Raw genomic sequence first — 20,735 nt, forward strand, 5'->3', positions numbered from 1 at the left:
GGCAAGAAAATATTATACAGATCCCACGCACTGTGGGCATCAGTGTACATGAAGCTTTCACAAGCCTCTTACAGGGTTAACCGCGCGCACAGACGGGGACTGAGTGAAGAACAAGACACCTGTTGCTAAGCATGAAATGCAATTAGCTCCCGTTGTCGGCAACCTTCAAGTGACTATGAGTCAGAAGACAGGCATTATTTGGGCACTCAAACGAGAACATCCGGGCAAGAGAGTACGCATTTGGACTGGTTCGTTCCCGATTACGAGTAGAAAACAACGGAAACGACAGGGCGAAGAGAGGGACATAGACCACAGCGCTGACTAACAACCAAGTGTCTTTATTCTTTCAGTCTGCATATTTAAGCTCTTCTACTATGCCGAAGCACAAAAAGCAATAGAAACTCAACATGCGCAGGGGCAATAAATTGTAATCAGTGAGATAGGAAGGCTACCTCTTTCGCAGGGAGAGAAATGGAGGAGAGGCTTACACATGCGTCGCGGCTATTATATAGCCTTCCTATCTCATTGATTACAATTTATTGCACCTGTGCATGCAGAATCACTGCTGCTTTTCGTGCTTCGAGATAGTGGTATAGTATACATATGCTGACTGAAAGAATAAAGGCACTACGTTGTTAACGCTGTGGTCTGTGTCCCTCTGTTAATCCTGTCGTTTAGCGCTGTTTTCTGTTCGTCCTCCGGGCAAGATGCGAGAACAAAACGAGATCTTCCGGCCAACCAGTCAACACTTAAGAAAATGCGGTCTCTGGCCTCCAACTCTTCGTACAAGACCACATTACATATGTTAGTTACTGCCCAATTGGGTTGCAAAAAATATCGCCTCCGAGCTCTTCCTAATGTTAGTTCACAATATCGCTCAAGCTGTTACTTCTAGCACGCTGAAGTTTTATTTGTCATTTCCAATAATGACTTTCAAAAGGCACATACAGGGCACCATACACTTCACTGTAATCTTTCGACACTGAGACAGGATTGCCTGTGCTCGTTTCAACGCCAGCGGTCCGTGAGTTCCGCGGAGCGGGTTTTGCATGGCCTCGAGAGAGGGACGATCTTATTTTTCTAGCTGGGCAGTACGCTCTGTCTCCCTGACGTCTTTCGGTGCCCGTCGTGCCGCTTTTAGCTGGTTTTATTCTTCTAGCTTTGCAGCGTCCATATGGACCAGTGGACAATATGGCGTGGTGCGGTGTGCCGTTACGAACATGCACTGCACCGATTTGAAGATTGTGACTAGTATCATCTCTAATCTGCTGAACGGAGCAAGCGTAGCTTCTTGCCTTGATGCGATAGTTTTGTCACAGAGGAGGCTTAATTATGCTTGTTGGACGAGAAGCCGTCCGAGGCCTTGACAGATATGGCACGTCATCATTTGCGTCAAGTACGCCTCTTCGCACAGCGTCCCGCAGTGATAAATGTAAGTCTCGGCACATCGACATGGAGATGTCTGGTTTCTGCTTCTCGAACAGTGGGGCAATGGACTCCGACAACGACTGCACCGTTGTGGACGGTATGAGACTCAAGAGGAAGTACCGCACGACAACCAAAGATATGAATGAGCAGGGCCCCAACGGACCGCTTACTCCGACTTACAGGATTGCTATGGTACGTCTCAGAGTCTCTAAGAATTTAAATTCAGACAGATTTTCAACAACTACGTTGTTAATGTGGCTCCGAATAAAATTAAAGAAGGGAGTTTCAACACCAAGAAATACATAGTCACAGTGGAAGTAGCGACGCAGGCTGCACTAGAAAAATCTGAAAACCATGCGCACTAGAACACAAGAAGTCCGGTCGTTCATTGTGCACAGTGGTCGCACTAGGGCACGTGTTATTTCTGATGTGATAGACATCAGCGACGAAGAGTTACAAAGGCTTCTGCTTCTACACTGAACGTCATCGAATTTCATCGCTTCGGTCGCTCGACGAGCGTCAAGCTCCTTTTTGAGGGAGACACGCTACCTGATCATGTCAAGGTGGGCTACGTGAAACACCCGGTGCGTCCTTACGTGCCCCGATCACAACAATGTCATAAGTGCCTAAAGCTAGGCCATGTCAGCGCTGCCTGCACAGGCCGGACGGCATGCCTCCGCTGTGCTAGCAGCCATGACGTATCTTCATGCACAGTAACGAAAATGAAATGCTGGAATTGCGATGGACCCCACGAGGCCAATTAAAAAGGACATAAAAATACTGAACCAAATGAGCGAGACATGTATGCCCCACAAAGACGCGGCAGCATTAGTGCAATACCGGAGGAGACGATCGCGTCGGCGACGTGGACAAGCTGTAGGTCCAAACGAGAGCTCCCGGGCTCCATTTCCGCAGATGGAGCAGAAGGTCGTTGAATCGGCATTGATAGATCACTCCAGAACCGTTGCTTCAAGCGAGCCGCGCAAGCCCGAATTCGAATGTATGGCCACGCTTCCCGCCGCGCACATGGGCCTTAGACTGTCAGCGCGAGCAAGGAAGTGCACTCAGATATCACCATCGGACGCTGTCATCAAAGCCATGCTGCGGCAAATAATTGCCACCCTGCAGCTGCTGCTGTCTGGTTTAAATACGCCAGTGGCGCTAACAGGGCCAAAAAGGAGGAAAGCTTTAGACAGACTCCTAGCTACACTGCAGTAACTTCTACCTCGATCTGCCCGCGAAGATTATTGTGCTGTGCTGTGCTCTGAAGTGTGCACGTACGCGTTGCACCGAAACAGTATGCTGTGGAGCTCTCATCATCATCATATTCACCGTACCACCATCCTCCTTACTGTTCCAGTCCTTTCTCTGTTATTCCCTCAAGCACATTCCCCAGCGTGGAGTAGCAGGCTAGAAGCACTTCACTCAGGCTGACCTCTGCACCTTTCTGCCATTCAAAATTATGCCATCTTAGCTCCAACCAAACTACATCGGCGGTTAAAATTTTTTGCTGACATCTGCTTTCGTTTACAGAAGAGCCAGTAATTTTTCTTCACCCTGTCCCCGTCTCTGTGCGCTGTTAACCCTTTAAGATACTTTACAAACTAGCCCAAGAAGCCATCCTTGTGAATTTCATGAGCCACCAACGTACCCACTGAACATTTCAGCGATAAACACGTCCATCCACCACCATGGTGGACCTAGCAATAAAAATGTAAATCTTATTCGGCATCAAAACATGCTGAATCACAAGACATGACATGCTTGACCAAGTGAAATCGGGCCGCAGTGGCACAGCATAATAAAAAACACGCAGAAAATGTTGGCGACGACCACATCCCGTAACATCTACTTTCATTGTCAGCTACAAGATACGCACGCTAACTTTGAATGTCATTAGCAGTGTGAGGGGACCTGGCGAACTTTCCGGGGTCTGACTTTTCTTTCTCTAACCGTTTTCATACCAACTTGGGCCACTGGGTAGTCTAGGGTCTAATGGCTAGCGCATCAAACTGCTTTCGGAGTCGAAAGACAGATATAGGCTATATTGACAGGAACTGCAGAAAGGTTGACCTGAGCATGGTGCGCTCGTCTTCTACTGTGCAATAGGGAAGGGGTGTGAAATTATTTGGATGGATGATGATGACGAGAAGTGTTGAGTGCTTATGTACATAGGACGGCGACCCCACTAGAGCCGCTCGTCTAGTTCCATGTTATGCAGGAACTTAAAGAGCGCTTTCGTTGGGCGCACTGCAGTTGCCGTATCAGGCCATGGGCCGAGAATGGCGTCCTCCGACAGTTGTTGTTTGCCAACGGAACAGGTGTTAGAAAGCAACCGTTAGATCTACTTGGCTCACTTGGCATGTGGTACTAGGTATGCACCGCTCTTGACTGAATGTCTTTGGCGCCCACTGCATCAGCCTGCATATGCCGCTATTCTATGAACTTCTGTGATGCCTACTTGAAGCACTGGTTATCTGCCACTAGGTATGGGCCGCTCACTAATGACGAAAAAATATTCATTCAAATTTATCTTGTGCTCGTTGGAATCGAGCCCGCACCATGCGCGTATTTCATGGTGGCGCCGACAGATGACGCCGCACGTGCAGTAAGAAGCACGAAAGAGGAGTCTGGCTGGATACGCACGCTTCGGTGTTGGCATTAGTGTGTGGCGCTACATTGTTTCAGTGCTAATCGCGTGAATTTTGACATTCATCGTGAGATAGGTTCCGCCACAATATTTTAAAAGTAAATTGTTGCTATGCGATGCACATAACGCGCCAAGCATCTCACACCACTCGTTTTTACAAGGGGAATTCGTAAAGATGTTCTACTCTGACATTTTAGACATGCCTCCGATCCAGCGGTTAGAACACTCATTCATTCATCGGGCTTCTTTTGTCAGGAAACCGGGTTCGAAAGAACCCTCAGGAAATGTAGTCGATTTGTGCATATAAGCACGTGTGAAGTCACCGTCACGGTCACAGAAAAGGCCAGAAAGAGATATATATATACACAAAAACTGCAGAGTGGGAGGAACAGCCAAATAAAGCTAGCGTTTTAAGAAAGCACTCCTATACAGAAACCATTTCAGGACGTCTGCCGACGTGAAGCCGATGAGCAACAAAGTACTGTAGCGGCACACCGTGTTGCCACAGCCGAAACACGTCATGTAAGTACAGCCACCGGGCTCCTGTCTTGCGCTTCCCTTTGGACACGTTTCGCCATCTAGCGATGTCACCGCAAATGCACGCGTGGCACCTATCTAAATATATATACCGCGTGTTCAACCGGAGCAATTTTAAAGTATTTGTTTTTGTCATTGCAGAGCAGCACGCAACAAGTGTCACTTGCTCAATGAACCAAGTTGTTTCGACGGTTGATTTCAAACAGTTATTTCAGCACACCAGACAGTCGCTCTAAGCATTAGACTATTGATTACCAAGTGACCCAAATTGGCATGAAAGAGGTTGGCAGAGCACGGACTGACAGACATACAGACGACTGAGCGATGTACCTAAAGAATGCTAATCGCATTGGAACATCGAGGAGGATTCGCGGTCGTGCAGCGCCAGCACTTGAAAAAGCGCGAAAACTGTACAAAGGAAAAAAAGAACTATAGCTTTGATCGAATTCACATTCGTATGAAAATGCTATCGATCACGGTTACCCTTCATGGTTGCTGAGTGGCTTTGGCTTTGCGCTGCTGAGCATGAGGTCGCTGGATGGGCGGTGGGTCAGGCCCAGCTTCTACAGTCATCATTATCATCATCCTCAGAAGAAGCAGAAAAAGAAAGTCTGTTCGCCTGTATCGCTCGAGCATATCAGAACTGCGTGTCTATAATAGCAAGATTTAAAGCATGCCCAGGTGGGACTCACTGACCCAGACTGAAGTCAACCCATGGACGCGGTACCCGGTCATCTTGGTCAACCTGGGCATCTTCATCATCGCCACTGTGTTCGTCTGCATGTGTGTGAGTTCATGGCCCTGTTGCTGGGTACAATTGCTATGGTTTCCAGAATTCCAGCAGTGCGCCCTCACAGTAGCAACTATGGCAGCGGGCTGCTGCAGCAGCACGTCGATGCTTGCACTCCTACGATTCCGGCAAAATCGAAACTCAACGATGTTTTGTTGGGAATGATGGCTATTGCTTAAGCGAGAGATGTCTTCATTTCCGCCTTGCTTTCTTTTTGAAGCTTTAGGGAAAATTTTCGCGTAGACGTGGGTTCCCTTCAAACTACCGAATAAGCTATTTAGAAATACCAGGTTACGAAAAAATTAACTTTGAAATTGCGGAGATTTCAAATGCACCCCCTTACAACCTTCAATTTCTATATCATTGACCTAGAGGTTGAGCTCCTGGTACAAGCTTTCGTGCACCCGCTACGAAGAAGGTTAATTGATTACATTAGTTTTGCTGCTGGCATCCAGGATGCCAGTAACCCCCAAATGCTTAAATGGTAAGCAATTTACGGAAAAGTTAGAACTTTCTAGTATGGCTAGATAGAGCGAGAACAATACTGCAGAACGAAGAATCGGCATTCATTATTTTCGCATAATTTCAGTGTCTTCTTATATAATTTCATAGGAGCCTTTTAAGAAAGAAGGTTTGTATGTACCTTAATTTAGAATGAACGTACAGAAGAAAGCATAAGGCCTCTACAGAAAGGAAAAAAAAAAGAACCTTCGCAGCTGAAGTAGAATGTAGTAGTCAGTCCTGGCTTCGAACTAAGCACTAACTGATTTACGAGGAAGTCGCTCTACGAAGTGGCCAGGGAATGGCAGCTCGATGATCGTTTAGACAACTACAACAGTTGGAACCCAAATGAACAAAGCGACTTCTGTAGAAGTCTACAAGGCGGAGGAATGTCCACGAGAGCGAAAGCCAACAACCACTCAAATGTATCACGTAGGGGGCAGGCAAGCTCATACGGATTCTTCAGAGAAGCGAGCGTTAACTATCCGTTTGTTCAACATCCATCCACCTTGTCACACAGGTGTTCTCAGGAAGATGGAGGCTTGAAGCGATGAGAAGTGATCTAGGAAGGAATGTCCCTGGAGCCAAATTTTCTATAACTTACGAAGGCAAGTTTTCTGGTAGAAATACGGGCTCCAGCAAAAAGCGCGCGCGCACGCACGCACGCACGCACGCACGCACGCACGCACGCACGCACGCACGCACGCACGCACGCACAAGCACAATCTTTCGATTGTTCATCAATACCTACAGCTTGTAGACTTATAAGGGAGCAATTGTCGAAACCGAATCGAATAGCTTCAGACGCGAAACGAATCGATCTGTAGATTGAATTCTTTTGGTACATTTCGCTAATAATGAAGTGTCCGTTCTAACTAATAATAAAAAGGAACTTCACATCCTAGTGCATTCTAAACGTTAGCAAGTTTCCAATAATACTCTGCATTTTATGAAGTGTTGTTCATAAAAGCACAGATGAAGCATTAGGAGCAGATACGCAGTTATTTTGGTTATTCATGAACCATTGGTGGTTGCGGATGGTAACGGTTCCGCCCGAAAAACCTGGCTCCCTGAGCGATCTTAGGTGCCCCACTTTTCGCCTTCTTATGTGTTATGTCTACGATGGCCGCCGGGATAAAATTTATAGCACTTTTGCTCGAATCGATGCTTGATCGCCAAAAGCTGGCTATTTCAAATATTCGGAAACTGTTACAAAGTATTCATGTGAGCGAATTGTGACCATTCCATTCGAAGAACGAATCGAATAGGGCAATATTGAATTCGTTATCTGAAAATGTTAAAAATTTCTACCCCTGTATATACTTCCACAGAACTGAATCAAGCACACCTTTCAAGATTTATATAGCATTCTGGTCGCGCAGGTGTACTCCATCTACCTGCGCTGGGACGACATATCGGTGGGCCGCGGCTCGCCCCTGGTCAGCCTGGTTGTCAACATCGACGTGGCACTGCTGGCGCTGGTCGCGTACCTGAGCTTCGTGTCCTCACTCGGCTTCCTAGGAGCACTGAGGGAGAACATCTGCTGCCTCTACTGCTACGACTGGATGCTTTTCATCATGATGTTCACCTGCAGCCTGGGTTTCATCCTACTCATCATCATGCCATTCCTCGCCACCAGGGTGCGTACCTGAGTAACAAGCCGGTTGTGGGTCTTCAAGTGCAATTTTTTCTTTTTTAACCTAGGTAGGAAATTAGGTAGTATAATAGCAAGAGCTTGGTGGTGCAACTCACTGCCACATTCCATACGGGACGCTCATTACCTACCTACATACCTACCTACCTACATACCTACCTACATACCTACATGCCTACCTACATACCTACATACATACATACATACCTACATACATACCTACATACATACCTACATGCATACATACATACATACATACATGCATACATACATACATACATACATACATACATACATACATACATACATACATACATACATACATACATACATACATACATACATACATACATACATACATACATACACATACATACATACATACATACATACATACACACACATACACACACACACACACACACACACACACCCAGCCTGGAGACCACGAGCTAATATGGGGACATAGGCAAGAAGTGACGTTAAGATCGCTCGGTAGCGTTAATTGGTGCAAAATAGAGTTCTAAAAACGTAGTTCAATGACTCGGCCCGCATGTGCACGCAATGCTGTGTACGAAGAAAAATTACGTAGACAAAATAATGTGAATGATATGCGACTGTCTTCAAGGCACTCATACCGACGTACGTAAATGGCGCATTACCCGGACTTATACCGAGAAAGGTGTCGGAAAAAGCCGTAAAACGAAAATTAAAGTCTAAGAGAGGCTATCATTAGAAAAAGAAACCAGCAGAAAGCAATTAGAGGCCAAAATAATATGCTTTAGTGCTATTTGCTCCGTAAGTACTTCAATATGTTATGCTATGTTTGAATGGCTTAGGACTAAATGCGACAGGGAGAGGCTTGAATTGGTTGACGAGGCGTGGTTTTGTCGAATGAGATAATTCATTTTAAACAATTCTCACTTTCTAATATGGCGTTTCCATTGCAAGACGACGGTATCTCCCGAAGATTTCCGCTTACGGCTTACCTGCACCCCCTTCTTCTAGGCTTAAGGACGCTCGAAGTCCAAACGCAATGTTACAAACTGTGACGTTTTCCCCCCCAAATTTTTGTAGGTCGAGGCTTTACAAGAAAAAGCCAAGCTCGCATTCCAGCACTGATTTGTTGTGAGTGTAATTTACAGACGCAGAATGACGGTGATGTATTCGTGAAGAAGCAGGAGGGTCCGGCCCTTTCCGCCGAGAAGCGTCTGATCGAAAGGCACGTAGTGGCATTATTGTGCCTCGTGGCGTCGATGATCACAAAAAAAGAAAAAAAGCAAGAACAACAAGGCCCACTATCACTATCGGGGCAGCCTACGGGAGTTGGCTATCAAGGAGCGCTATTCGTCGTCAAATACTGATACTCAATGACACACACACTTCTGCCATGATAAATATACAACCAAATTAGCTACAAAAATGTGCACTCTTACGTTATCTAATATGCAATGTACCCGCAAGAATTTTCGCACAGGTCATATCCTTTATTTAGAGGCTCAAAGAAGATTAAAGAAAGAATCGCATGAAGTATACAGCTCATTTCCGCCGTTTAAGCTGCATTACCTGAAAAGCTCGACATTATTGAACGAAGGGAAAATAGACTATTAAGTTGTACAGGCCACTTATGCAGCTTCTTGACGAAGAAGACCTGCGCGTATTATTTTACTATAATTTACGGTATGGCAACCCCTGCATTAAAAAAAAAATACAACAAACCTAACTTTTAAACTACCTCAAAGGTTCACTAAGTGGTTGTTACTGACTCTAAAGTACATAATCTAATTGCAAAATTGAAGCCGAGCCTCAGTTAAGTTATGACTGCTCAGCAGAAATTGTGAATCCAGCACAATGTTCTAGGCGTCCATCTACAAAATTGATTTAAAATACAGTTACAGTTAAATGCTGAATGGTGAACGGTGACTTTTACGAAGCTGTTGACTGAAATTCTATAGTATTTTGCCGGTCGTTTTAGGGACGGATGATAGCCATACAGCCCCTGCTAAGCATAAGCGAGATCACTACTACTCGGCGTGAAAATCGTCACTACAGCATGCAAAGTTAATAATAAAATAAATTTCTCATGCAAATGACTTTCGCCTCTTCCAACAGTTCCCAATAAAAAAATATTGGCATCATATTTCGCGGGTTGCGGAAAAAAAACGCCCGTTTGTACCTGAAAGCTGCAGAATTATGACCAATTTAAACACCGACTAGATTTAAACTAGGGGTCCAGATTGATTACCCATAATTTTATGTATATACTTATTTTTATGACTAAAGTACCCTTCTTTTTAAAGTAAAAAAAATATAATAAAATAAATCAGGTGCCACATCGCAAGTAATTGCGACTATCGACTAGTGTCAGGAGGAGGGCAATAAGGTATACATGCACAATACTAGATTTACTCCTTCGAATATCGAAGATTCGCTACATTTTCGGAATGGTGCCATGGCAACTCCATCCTTTCTTCACAAGGTCCAAGGCTGATAGAATAAAGAAAACAGGGTGTAATTTTTACCTAAAATGCACGCTATGTACACTACTCAGCACCGCGTTTTCGACGTCGCAGGACCTGCAAAGCGTTGCAAGCATTGAACTGATTGAGCGTTACCGAGACAACCCGGACTACCAGGGGCTCGTCGATTACATTCAGGTGAGCAGGCAGCCCGCGAGTGAAGGCAAATTCGCGTTGACTGTTACATATAGTTTTTTTTTACTGTAAGAAAATTTTAAAGCTAGAGCAATATAAGTCAGGGTGTCGTTGCGGTTATAAGCTAATTGAGCGCAAAGGTTCTCAGGCTGTAGGTCTATAGTCGTTCGCACAGTTATGCACGTAATAAATAAAGTCCTGTAAGTTAACTTTTTACTTACTGATTTTATGTGGTTGAAGTCAATGGGTAGTTGAGAGCCCGTCCTCGAAACTACCGAGCAGATTGAGAAAAAATTCAATAAGGAAGCTCTTGTATGAGCTTAACGCGAGCGAATATTTCACATTCGAAGGATTTCTGAAAGCGAAACTGACGCTATAAAAGAACTCCCAAGATGTCAGTATTGCCACCACGCCTTTTTATCACGTTGTCATCGTCACCACAGGCAAGGCCCCGCCCCGTTGGGATGCGCCTTGCAGATCGCCTTCGTTATTCGATTTCCTTCGGTGGCAGCACAGCGTCTTGATGCCAATGGCACATTAACTCTGCACCGTCATTTTGTCGTGCAACCCTTCTGCAAAGCAGCAAGTTTTCAGTGGCAGGCGTTCGCGGCTTCAACAGGATTAGAACTTTAATTCTTACCTTTAAAAAGAGTGCGCATCAAAGAAAAGCGAAAGCGGCCTGGCTGCAACGCATGGGTTCGCGGTCCCATGTCATTAGTGACTATGAAGATGTGACGAAAAGCGGGAGGTGGCGAGCTCGACTGTTCGCTTAGCTCGTACAGGAACTTGTTTACAGAAAGGGTCTTCGCTGAACTAGATGATGCCGAAGACGGGCTCTAAATTTTACCAACGTCGCATAATTAATTAAAAAGGTAATGGACGTACTTTTGCGAATTGCACAGGTAACTACGTTAATTACTGCTTATCTAGAGGCTGCCAATCTAGACAGCCTTATGGTGACAATATTATAATGTCACGTTTATTTATACTGCTCTTACTTTAAAAACATGTTGTAGCTAAGAAAAGTCGCAACTGCGTCATAAAGGCGACGCATCCATTGCGGTTGCAAAATACCAGACAGCTATACGCCATCAGGTTAGTAGTTTTATCGGTCGTATGAACTTGTAATCATTCGCTTACTAACTAAATGAACAAGCATGGCGTCACACGCGCACTGGCTAAAATGAACACGTCTCACTCGATGACCGCGGACAATCGCCGTGAGAACGCTGGCGCGAGGAAGAGCAGCAGGAACAGCGAGCGAATCCACTTTCGTGCTGCCTTTCGCTTTAACGCCAACTAATCGGCGAGAACAGAGCGCACACGAAGCTGCCAGCCCTTGGAGCGCATAGACGCCTAGACTATCTACTCATCGCAGATCGTTTTCGATATTTCACGATAGGGCCGCGCCATACGCAGCCGCCGCTGCACTAGAACGTGTCCCCGTTTCCTGCCCTCCACTGGTGCCTTGCGCGCGACGGAAGACGGGGCGCTTCCTCGCCGCCTTCCTCCCTTGCGCGTGCGAGATCGAACCAGAATCCTCGGTTCACCTTCGCAAGCTTTCATTCGCACCCATAGGATACGGCGAGCCCACGATGTTATCGCACTTCGATGTCATACGGAACATTACGGCGATACCAACGGCGAAAACGCGCCCGGAGGGTCTATATAGTTGCTATCGCAATAAAAGTACAGCCGGTGTAACTCAGCAAGGGATCTGTATTATCAGGCTCATAGAAATTCCAGGGACACATTTTTTTCACTACTGATGTGAAAAGATAGGAGAAGCCAAGATGTTGCTGTTTATATTCAAGTGTGCAGCATGCCATCTAGACTCCAGGTGCGTTAAGAGTTCTATAAACTGCTCTTTTCATATAAATGGCGAGACCGTTCATCATGGTTAGCTGCCGCATATGAACTGTTTGCTCAACATAGCACGAACACCGCAAAAGAAGGAAATAGAAGGACCACAATACCCTTGGCTCTATTCAGTTAACAGATCGCTGGAAGTTATTCTGGCTGAACTAGGATAGAACGGCAGTCATGTTACTGGTTGTCAAGGTGGGTCTTGAGCTACGAAACGGGTACGAGGCCTCCTCAGGTCGACTTCTGCTCTAAGTGCTTCCTCGATTCTATTGAGGAAGGCAGCGCCTATCCATGGTTCTTCAAACACGCTCGTCTGACGACGTTAGTTGGATGGGGAGCTGCTTGAAAAAAAAAAAAAAACGGCTCTGCTTTCGTGATGAGTGTGCCTCGTTACAAGATTTTATCTCTGGAATCGCCTCGATGCGTTGGTAGAGAGTATTAGTCCCAACTGTCGACAGATGACGCCGCCTTCCTATTTAGAGCGGCAAAATGAAGCGCCGATGGGATGGTTAAACTCAAACAGCCTATTAAGTGCCGCTAAAATTGGCATAGCCAAAGTAAACAAGGTGTCCGACGTGCTATAGCTAAACATAACCTTAATTCTTTTGTTGACTGAAACTCTGCGGCTATCATCGCCAAAGAAATATGACTACCACTGAGAGTTGCCTCAGAATTTTTATTAATACGATCTGCACCTCATACGCCTAAATCTGACACGCGGAAATGTACCTGATATGTACACCAGATTATTGCGCCATCTGTTAGGTACATGAAACACGGCCCAACTTGTTCCGCTCTTGTTAACCAGAGACCAGTAGCGGTCTCAAAACGTCATATACACTTTTTGTTTGTTCTACGTGGCGAGTGTCCTTTTGCCCTCAGCAAAATACATCCCCTCGCCGGACTATGTTTCGTCACCTCTTGGAATACGAATGGCACGACGTATGGCTTTTGTATTCGTGTTCAAGATACGAAAGCCGTATTCTCGAAAAGGAGATTCAAAACGGGCTCGGTGACCCACCGCATTGCCCCTATAAAGCGCAGGCGACATACACACGCAGAAAGAAAGCGAGGCACAAACGAGGCCAGCGGATCTGTTGCCGATGTCTATTTTCTGTGTCCGTGTGTCCTTTCCGCGCTGAACAAAGCTCCTTGGTGGGCGCCTTCGGCACACGCGCAGATCCGGTACAAGTGCTGCGGGGTGACCGAAGCCGCGTACCTGGACTGGAACAGCAACATGTACTTCAACTGCTCGAATACGAACCCCAGCGTGGAGCGCTGCTCGGTGCCGCCATCCTGCTGCCGGGAGCCCGAGAAGGAGAGCTTGGAGACGGTGCTCCAGCGGCGCTTCTGCGGCCGCAACGTGCTTGCCATGAGCGAAAGCGAGGCCTGGGCTAAGGTGCGCGACGAAGTGTGCGTGTGTGTCTGTTTACGTGTGTGTGTATAGTCATCGTCGCTATTGCCACGTTTTAGTGAGGGTGAAGAACACAGTAGCAAAAACTGTGATTCACGAAACTAACCTTTTTTTTTATTATCGAAGCTGTTCCTTCAAAAGGAAGTGACACTTAAAGCATAACGATAGCGGCGAGCACAGTTGGCGACCGTCGAAATCTGATTTGCAAGTCAAGTGCATCAGCTTTTATACATGACTCGTCGAAGGTTTCAGGGCAGTCGCTGGTTCCCACTTGTGTTTGAGCTAGCAGAAGACTATTCGCGTCGCACATACAATACGATTACACAAGGTTCAGTGAGAACATAAACAACAGATAGAATCAACTATAACATTCCAGTACGTTCCAGATCATGCAGGCGCGCCTTGCGCAGAACGTTAACCTTAAGCAGTTTGCGGATGAAATACGGTCCCTGAAAGAAGGGCGAACAAGTACACGTGTCAATTTAAAAGGGAACAGCGGTATTTAAATAAAATGACAGCTAAGGATGCAGCGGTTGAAATCTAGGAACTTGATACATTACAATAAGTTATTCTGTTTAACATTTAGTATTATTGAACACTCTTGTAGAGGGCATCTGTGTTTAGTCCCCACGGGTGTTTTAAAAAAAAAAAAAGGTATGCACTCCCTTTCATATTGATGATGTCTGTATTTGTGCACAATGTCCCCTCCATGCACAGCTCTGGCGATAGCCACCCTTCACGGTCGCGTAGCCCGCATATAAGCATTTTACGCAGTATGTCTCCTCCCCTCCTTGCTGCACTCTTGTATCGTGTAAATGCTGCGACTTTTATATGTGGCAACATTGTCGATAAGCTTGTTCTGGTTTGGTTCCCCAATATATGTCACTGTTTTACGGCCTCAAGCTGATCATAAGTGGTAACATGCCACTCCGCTTTCTTTAGGCATACCATGGCGTCCTTTCGCCATAAAGGACACTCAATTTGTTTGTTATCGATTTGCATACAGCTTCTTTCGAGACATATCGCAGCCTTTAGTTGTGAAGCTTGACTCCACCTTTTGTCATGTTGTTAGTTGTAGTCATGATGCGTTCCGTGCCTCAAAAGTCTGGAAAACTACATTTCACTAATATTGAACAGTGTGTGTGACCATGTTTGGTGAAACATGAACAGCACTTCCCTGCCACAAGAATCGCTGAAGTTCATCACCTGCGACACCTTGCCCCTTATTTCCTGATCCCAGTACTCGTCATGTTGACCTCCCTGCCTTTCATATCCTTGCTTTGTCCGTCTCGTTTCCTCTCTCGAACTAATTTGCACCATAATTTCTGTTAACCATTCCACAAGGGCGAGTGCTCCAGACGTACTGCAAGACGTTTGCACGAAGAAAGATCGCTCATCTGGTGTGTCTCTGTATCTTTCTTAGTTATTTAACTTACTTATTTAAAACAACATACAGCATTGCTTTGGCAGACATCGCTAAAGGCATTGATGCCTGATGGGGCCATAAAAAAATGTGAAAAGAATAAATACTGTAAAGCATCATCACAAGCTAATTCATGCTTTGTAGGAGCAATCTGTTCAACTCCCGTTGTGGCTCTTAATCTCTGGCTATGATATAAAAGACATTTCGCCTTTCACTTTCTGCTGGATTGCGAAATGCACGGTGTAGGCGGTGCCGAATATGGGCCGGGTATAAGGGGACCTTTGCGGCACAGACTTTTCAAGTCCTTGGTGAATAATATTGCTCGAGGTCTTCCACTGTTTGAGAATTAATACAAGGAGCGACGCAGCAGCCCCACCGCACAACTCAAAAACCACGCGAAAGACAAATACAGCGCGTGTTAGACTTCGCAGAGCGGGCTTGCTGACGTAATGCATGGCTCCGAAAGCTCAAAGGAAGAAAGCATTACCGCATTTCCTGGTCATACCTAGAGTGCAGGAAATCATGCACTTCACATATTCTAAGGCGGGAAATTTCCGTACTACAGGGAAACTTCTTAAATAGAAACCCGGTTTTACGGAATTTTTAACGAAGTGCTTTCGATTTCTAGAGGCGTGCTCACAGAGCGTCATGAGGGGAAATTCCTAAACCAATAAAAGGAAATTGAGCTCGTCTGTAAAGCAAACGAAGGTAGGGGGGAATTAAGGGTGACGGATGCACAAAATATGGGTGTGTCTTATTTCTCTTCCGCTGGTGACTCCAGTGATCTGTTTGCCGCCTCCAGAAGGAGTACCAAACCTTCCGAAAGGGCTGGCTGTGCGTGATAGTGTATACGCACGCAATTATTACACCTTTTATGAATACTGCTCTTTGCTGGGTTAGTTGAATTGGGTTAGAAGAAATTGACCAGAGCGAAACGAAGACGAAAACACGGTTAGAAACACGTACACAAGAGAAACGCTCACTTCATCTAGTTTATTGACATCTTTTCTATCTCTTGAGCAACTATAACGCCACTGCCGCGAATATGTACGACGTTCTCGATTTAAAGAAGTTGTCAATTAAAAAAAAAGATGTCGAATTCACAAAGCTTTTTATTTCCAAGTGCTGTTTGCCATTGGCTAATAATGGCCGTCAGTACAAATGGCTGACATTTGTCCTTAGAACAGTTCTAGCGTAAGTTATTTTGTATTGTGAATACGGTATGTGTCGGGTTCCATCGACTCGGTTAAATTGCGGTTCACCCGCTCGCTCACGCGACGCATGGCGCCCCCCGCGTCCGCAGGTGAACACCCGCAACTGCGTGAACAGCTTCTCCAAGCACGTCCAGCAGCAGTCGATCACGCTGTGCGTGGCCGGCGTGGTGGTGCTGTGCGTGCTGCTGCTCGTCAAGGGCATGGCGTCGCGCGTGCAGAACGAGATCGAAGTGATCGCGCGCCACTACAACCGGCACCAGCGCAAGCTCGAACACCGAGCGCGCGTCCGCCAGGCCTGGGAGCAGGCGCACTCTCCGCCTCGCGTCGTCGGCGCGGTCGACCGTGGTCGGTGTGTGTTTTTTTTTTTTTTTTTTTTTGACGTAACGAAGTGCTCTCGATTTCTGAACCCATGTTCGCGGAGCTTTTCTGGTAGAGCCTGGCCAGCTGCAACAAACGTTTTATAGTTCAAATGAAACAGAATATGAACGAAAGCTTACGTATGAGAAGTATGTTCTAATATATTATCAAGGAAGTTGTACAATGAGAAGGAACTACAGAACCACAAGATAGGAGAACACTAAATAGCTAGCGAATGGACTACGTGAGCCATCGTGAAAGGAACGGGACAGCGCGTCACCGAAAGAAATGAGCTTCAGAGCTCAAATGCTATTTCAGCTGTCTGCTGTATGTATTAAATCAAAAGTAAAATTATGTATGACCTTACACACACACACGCGCACACACACACACATACACACACGCACGCACACACACACACGCGCACACGCACACACACAGAGAGAGAGAGAGAGAGAGCGACAGGCAGACAGACAGACAGACAGACAGACAGACAGACAGACAGACAGACAGACAGACAGACAGACAGACAGACAGACAGACAGACAGACAGACAGACAGACAGACAGACAGACAGACAGACAGACAGACAGACAGACAGACAGACAGACAGACAGACAGACAGACAGACAGACAGACAGCACACACAGAGAGACAGACAGACAGACAGACAGACAGACAGACACAGACAGACACAGACAGACAGACAGAGTTGGCGTGAGAGAAGGTGTCTGGCAAAGAATTAACACTAGCGTGAAATTGAAAATTTTGTTACAATGAGTTTTTCAGATTTCGAAATATTGGCTACATTTCTACGAGAAAAAATAAAGTAATGCAAGGCTTAGCGAGCGTCCAATATTACCACGGAATAACCCTCCTATATAATCGTAGTACTGCGCACAAAGCTAGGTAAATGATGAGAAACAACACACTCCGTCACTCTTTCGTCTGTTTAGGCAAATTTCTGGGATCATCCTTTGTTCACTTTTTTGCCGAATGCCAATATAATGGCGACGGAGGGACGGACGGAAGAATTGATGGTTGCTTGGGTAGATGATCAGGCAACGTGAGAGGCAGTCATCGCAGAACTGCCACACCACATTACCCTCTTATACAAGCACGTCGCCGCTAATTGACAGTGCATATAGCACTTCAGCCCGTCAAACTCTAGTGTACGGAAGCTGATTCGACAACTATTGCCATATTCACCGGACTATATTCCGCACCCACTGTGTAGACCGCTGAAAGGAATTTCGGCTGAAACTAACTTGTTTTTTTTTTTTTTTTACTGTAGATTGTTCGCAAGCATGCATACAGTTGGTAAGCCAAAATGCATTGTCATGCAATGACACCGTGTAACTCTATAAAACCGCGTTTAATGAGCTATTTTAGCTGATTCTTCTGTGATCTGAAACGATAAAATGTTCCAGACGCAGTTGGATTCTTTCTCAAGCACGCCTGCCATAAAAAAAAAAAGGTATTGTCCCCACTACACCGAATTTCTAACTTTAAAAAGGGGTAGTACGCGGACCACAGTCCAGAATACGGTAAAACAGTTGACTCTAGCCATATTTTTAGGTAACGATAGTACACGTTTAAGGTTAGATGCGCTCGGCGTTTTATATGAATGCACAGAAAGAGACAACGGCCGAGCGGGGCGAGCGCGAGCACCGCCAACAACAATCGTCTTGCTCCTCTTCGTCTTCTGCTGGCGCCGGTATTTCTCACTACAATCATTATACTGTTACCAAGAGGAAGCCCAATGCACAAATGTATTTACAACTGCTGACATGGGGAAAGTTACACGGGGAAAAACTAATCATTCAGAAACAGTCTATCACTTTCTCTTCGCCTCCCTCTTGCGCACACGGTACTGTCCAAGTGCACCATAACACTACATTCAACTCTAGGAGTTTTATAAAGTTAGAAGATTAAAATAGCGGCAATATAAGACAGGCGAAGGACGCGAATTTACGTAGGTATAGAGACATCACGTGATGTCCTTTCGCGCATGGCATTTCGAGCATAGGCCATTTCTTTTTGCTCGTGGACTTAAGCCGATCCTCAGGTTTCTGCATGAGCTGCGCCAGCACGATTTTACTTAATCGCTCTAGTATATCGTTTGGTAATCCGTGTGAAGTCGAAAGAAAGCCAGCATATGCTAATGTCTTCGAAAGCACCCCATAAGTCGCTGCTAGAGCGCCGCTAAGCAGCGTAACCACAGCGGCCCGTCTTCTTTCGTGCAGGTCACCGGCCCGTCTCGTGATGCCGGCATACGTGGTGCAGCCTGCTCTCGCCTACTACCCACTGCAAACCTATCCGTAGTCGGCTTTATTTCAAGTGGTAGCATAGTAACCCATGAAAAGATTTCGCTGATTACGATTTTAGCTTGGGAAACCATTCTGATTAAAGGCAAGCATTCGCAGAAAATTGTGTTGCCTCTACACAACCGAAAACAACGAAGACTTCAATAGATAGTCCATGATGAATGATGTCCACTCTCCTAGCGTAATTACTCCTCTCTAAATTTCCCTGTAGACAACGAAGGGGCACTTCGAGTGACATGCCCTTCACCGTTCATAAAGTTCGCCAGCCGCATTATCTCCCAAGTTGAAAGAAATTCAACTCGGAGCCGTGCATCTCCCACCTGCGCGCACTGCTGTGCTCGCAAAGTCCTTCTTTGTCACAACAGCAATCGACTGGAAGCACTTACCCGCCGACGCCATGCAACACTCCAGGCCCGAAGAAACACATCGACGAAATAATTCACTGTTTCTAAAAGTCCACCCATGAAGCAATACCCAAATACAGGGACATTTGAGGTAGAATAAAGAAAGAAAGAAAGAAAGAAAGAAAGGAAGAAAGAAAGAAAGAAAGGGAAAGAAATACACGAAGTGTTAGCTAGAGTAGCTGAGCTCTTTGTGTACGGCTGCAGCAGTTTCTGAAGACTGGACTGAGGCGAACAAACAATTTAAAACTATCTTACCGGGCGGCCTGAATATCAACTCCTTCGCGATTGTCTTAATCTCGCCTACTCTATGGTGGCATCTTAATTTACTTCACCGTAGCACGCGTGAACAAGCCGAGGAGCCCAGTAGCTCGCCCTGTGGCTCACATTGATGAAGTGGACGTTTCGGCTTTCCTGCCATTTGCTCTCCTTCGCGGGTGTCGTGGGCAAGCGAATAAGAAGCGGCCTGCGAGAGTGCATTGCTGAAATATTCGTCCCGAGTCGCTTCGCGCGTATCGCGATCGTGATATGCAAAATAGTGGGAAGACAGCCTCTGGGAAGACGCCTGACTGACGACCCTATAACATAGCCTGCGTCGCCTGCGCATGCGTGGCGACGCGTTGGGAGAAGTTCTTCAATACTTAGATATATTAGTGGCCGTCTCGAAAGGAGCTCGGCGCGTGTGCACTGTAGGCGTCAGACAAATGACGTCGGACGCACAAGACATGACTTTGCATGCACAAAGCCAGGGCACGTCGACAATGAAAAATACTTCCGGGTAAACAGGCACGCTAGGAGACATACTGCGCATCTCTGCGTGTTTGCAAGGCGTTATACAGTTCTTGGTGCACTTAAAGACGTTCCTTCATGCTTACGAACATGTGACGGATATTACCTGTGTGAGCTGCGTGTTAGAAAGTCACAGTGCTAATATTGGAGAGGCTGTTATTATTAGAGTGGTCACATTAGATAGGCTGTTTTATGACAAAGAATTAGTTCCATTTCCTCGCTCTATTATGAGACACAAGGCATCACGAAGTTCTTGAAGTTATGGTACGTCTCCTGGCGGAAAAGTTCTCTTGTAGATCATGTTCTTATCACCTCAACCTGAGCAAATGCGAAGATACTATTACTCTTAAAATTTTCACACCCTTATGAGTGTAATAGAGGTGTTCCGGCTCTTCCATCTTTGTAAACAAACATGAAACGCCATTTTTCTTCCAGAAAAGGCTTTTCCACAAGGAAACACCCTTGAAACACCCGTCTTATTTTACTCCCTAATTTTGTGGGTGTAAATTAACCAGGCTATAGTGCGATCAATGAATGTTGGCAGGTTACGCATCTATATTGGCTATACGTGAAACGCACGCTACCTGGCTGCCCCGGGGCCATAAAGTTTGGACAGCGCCAAGCTGCATTTCCTTTTAGGTACGAATACTGCTCTAATCGTGTTAGATGTACAAGTACACTAGGACTTACTGCATTTCCCGAGCATGTAAAAAAAAAAAAAGCAACCTAC

General features: G+C 45.9%; 1 protein-coding gene across 1 annotated transcript; it reads left to right on the forward strand.

Annotated features, from left to right (window-relative positions):
* The first annotated feature begins 1,452 nt into the window (after positions 1 to 1,452).
* LOC126533236 (tetraspanin-33-like) lies at positions 1,453 to 18,894 on the forward strand. The gene is made up of 7 exons (XM_055071613.2): positions 1,453 to 1,620; positions 5,316 to 5,398; positions 7,273 to 7,546; positions 10,134 to 10,217; positions 13,261 to 13,479; positions 16,221 to 16,480; positions 18,735 to 18,894. The coding sequence occupies exons 1-7, from the start codon at positions 1,453 to 1,455 to the stop codon at positions 18,811 to 18,813; spliced, it is 1,167 nt and encodes a 388-aa protein (XP_054927588.2). The 3' UTR covers positions 18,814 to 18,894.
* The last annotated feature ends 1,841 nt before the right edge of the window (positions 18,895 to 20,735 follow it).

This window comes from Dermacentor andersoni, chromosome 7 (genome assembly GCF_023375885.2).
Source record: "Dermacentor andersoni chromosome 7, qqDerAnde1_hic_scaffold, whole genome shotgun sequence".
NCBI lineage: Eukaryota > Metazoa > Arthropoda > Arachnida > Ixodida > Ixodidae > Dermacentor > Dermacentor andersoni.

Bases quoted from the DNA above. Each gene is read 5' to 3' on its own strand.
- LOC126533236 (XM_055071613.2), top strand. From the start codon at position 1,453: ATGGAGATGTCTGGTTTCTGCTTCTCGAACAGTGGGGCAATGGACTCC. The intron at 13,480-16,220 runs GTGCGCGACGAA...CCGCGTCCGCAG, and splicing joins AAAGCGAGGCCTGGGCTAAG to GTGAACACCCGCAACTGCGT. The intron at 16,481-18,734 runs GTGTGTGTTTTT...TCTTTCGTGCAG, and splicing joins GGCGCGGTCGACCGTGGTCG to GTCACCGGCCCGTCTCGTGA.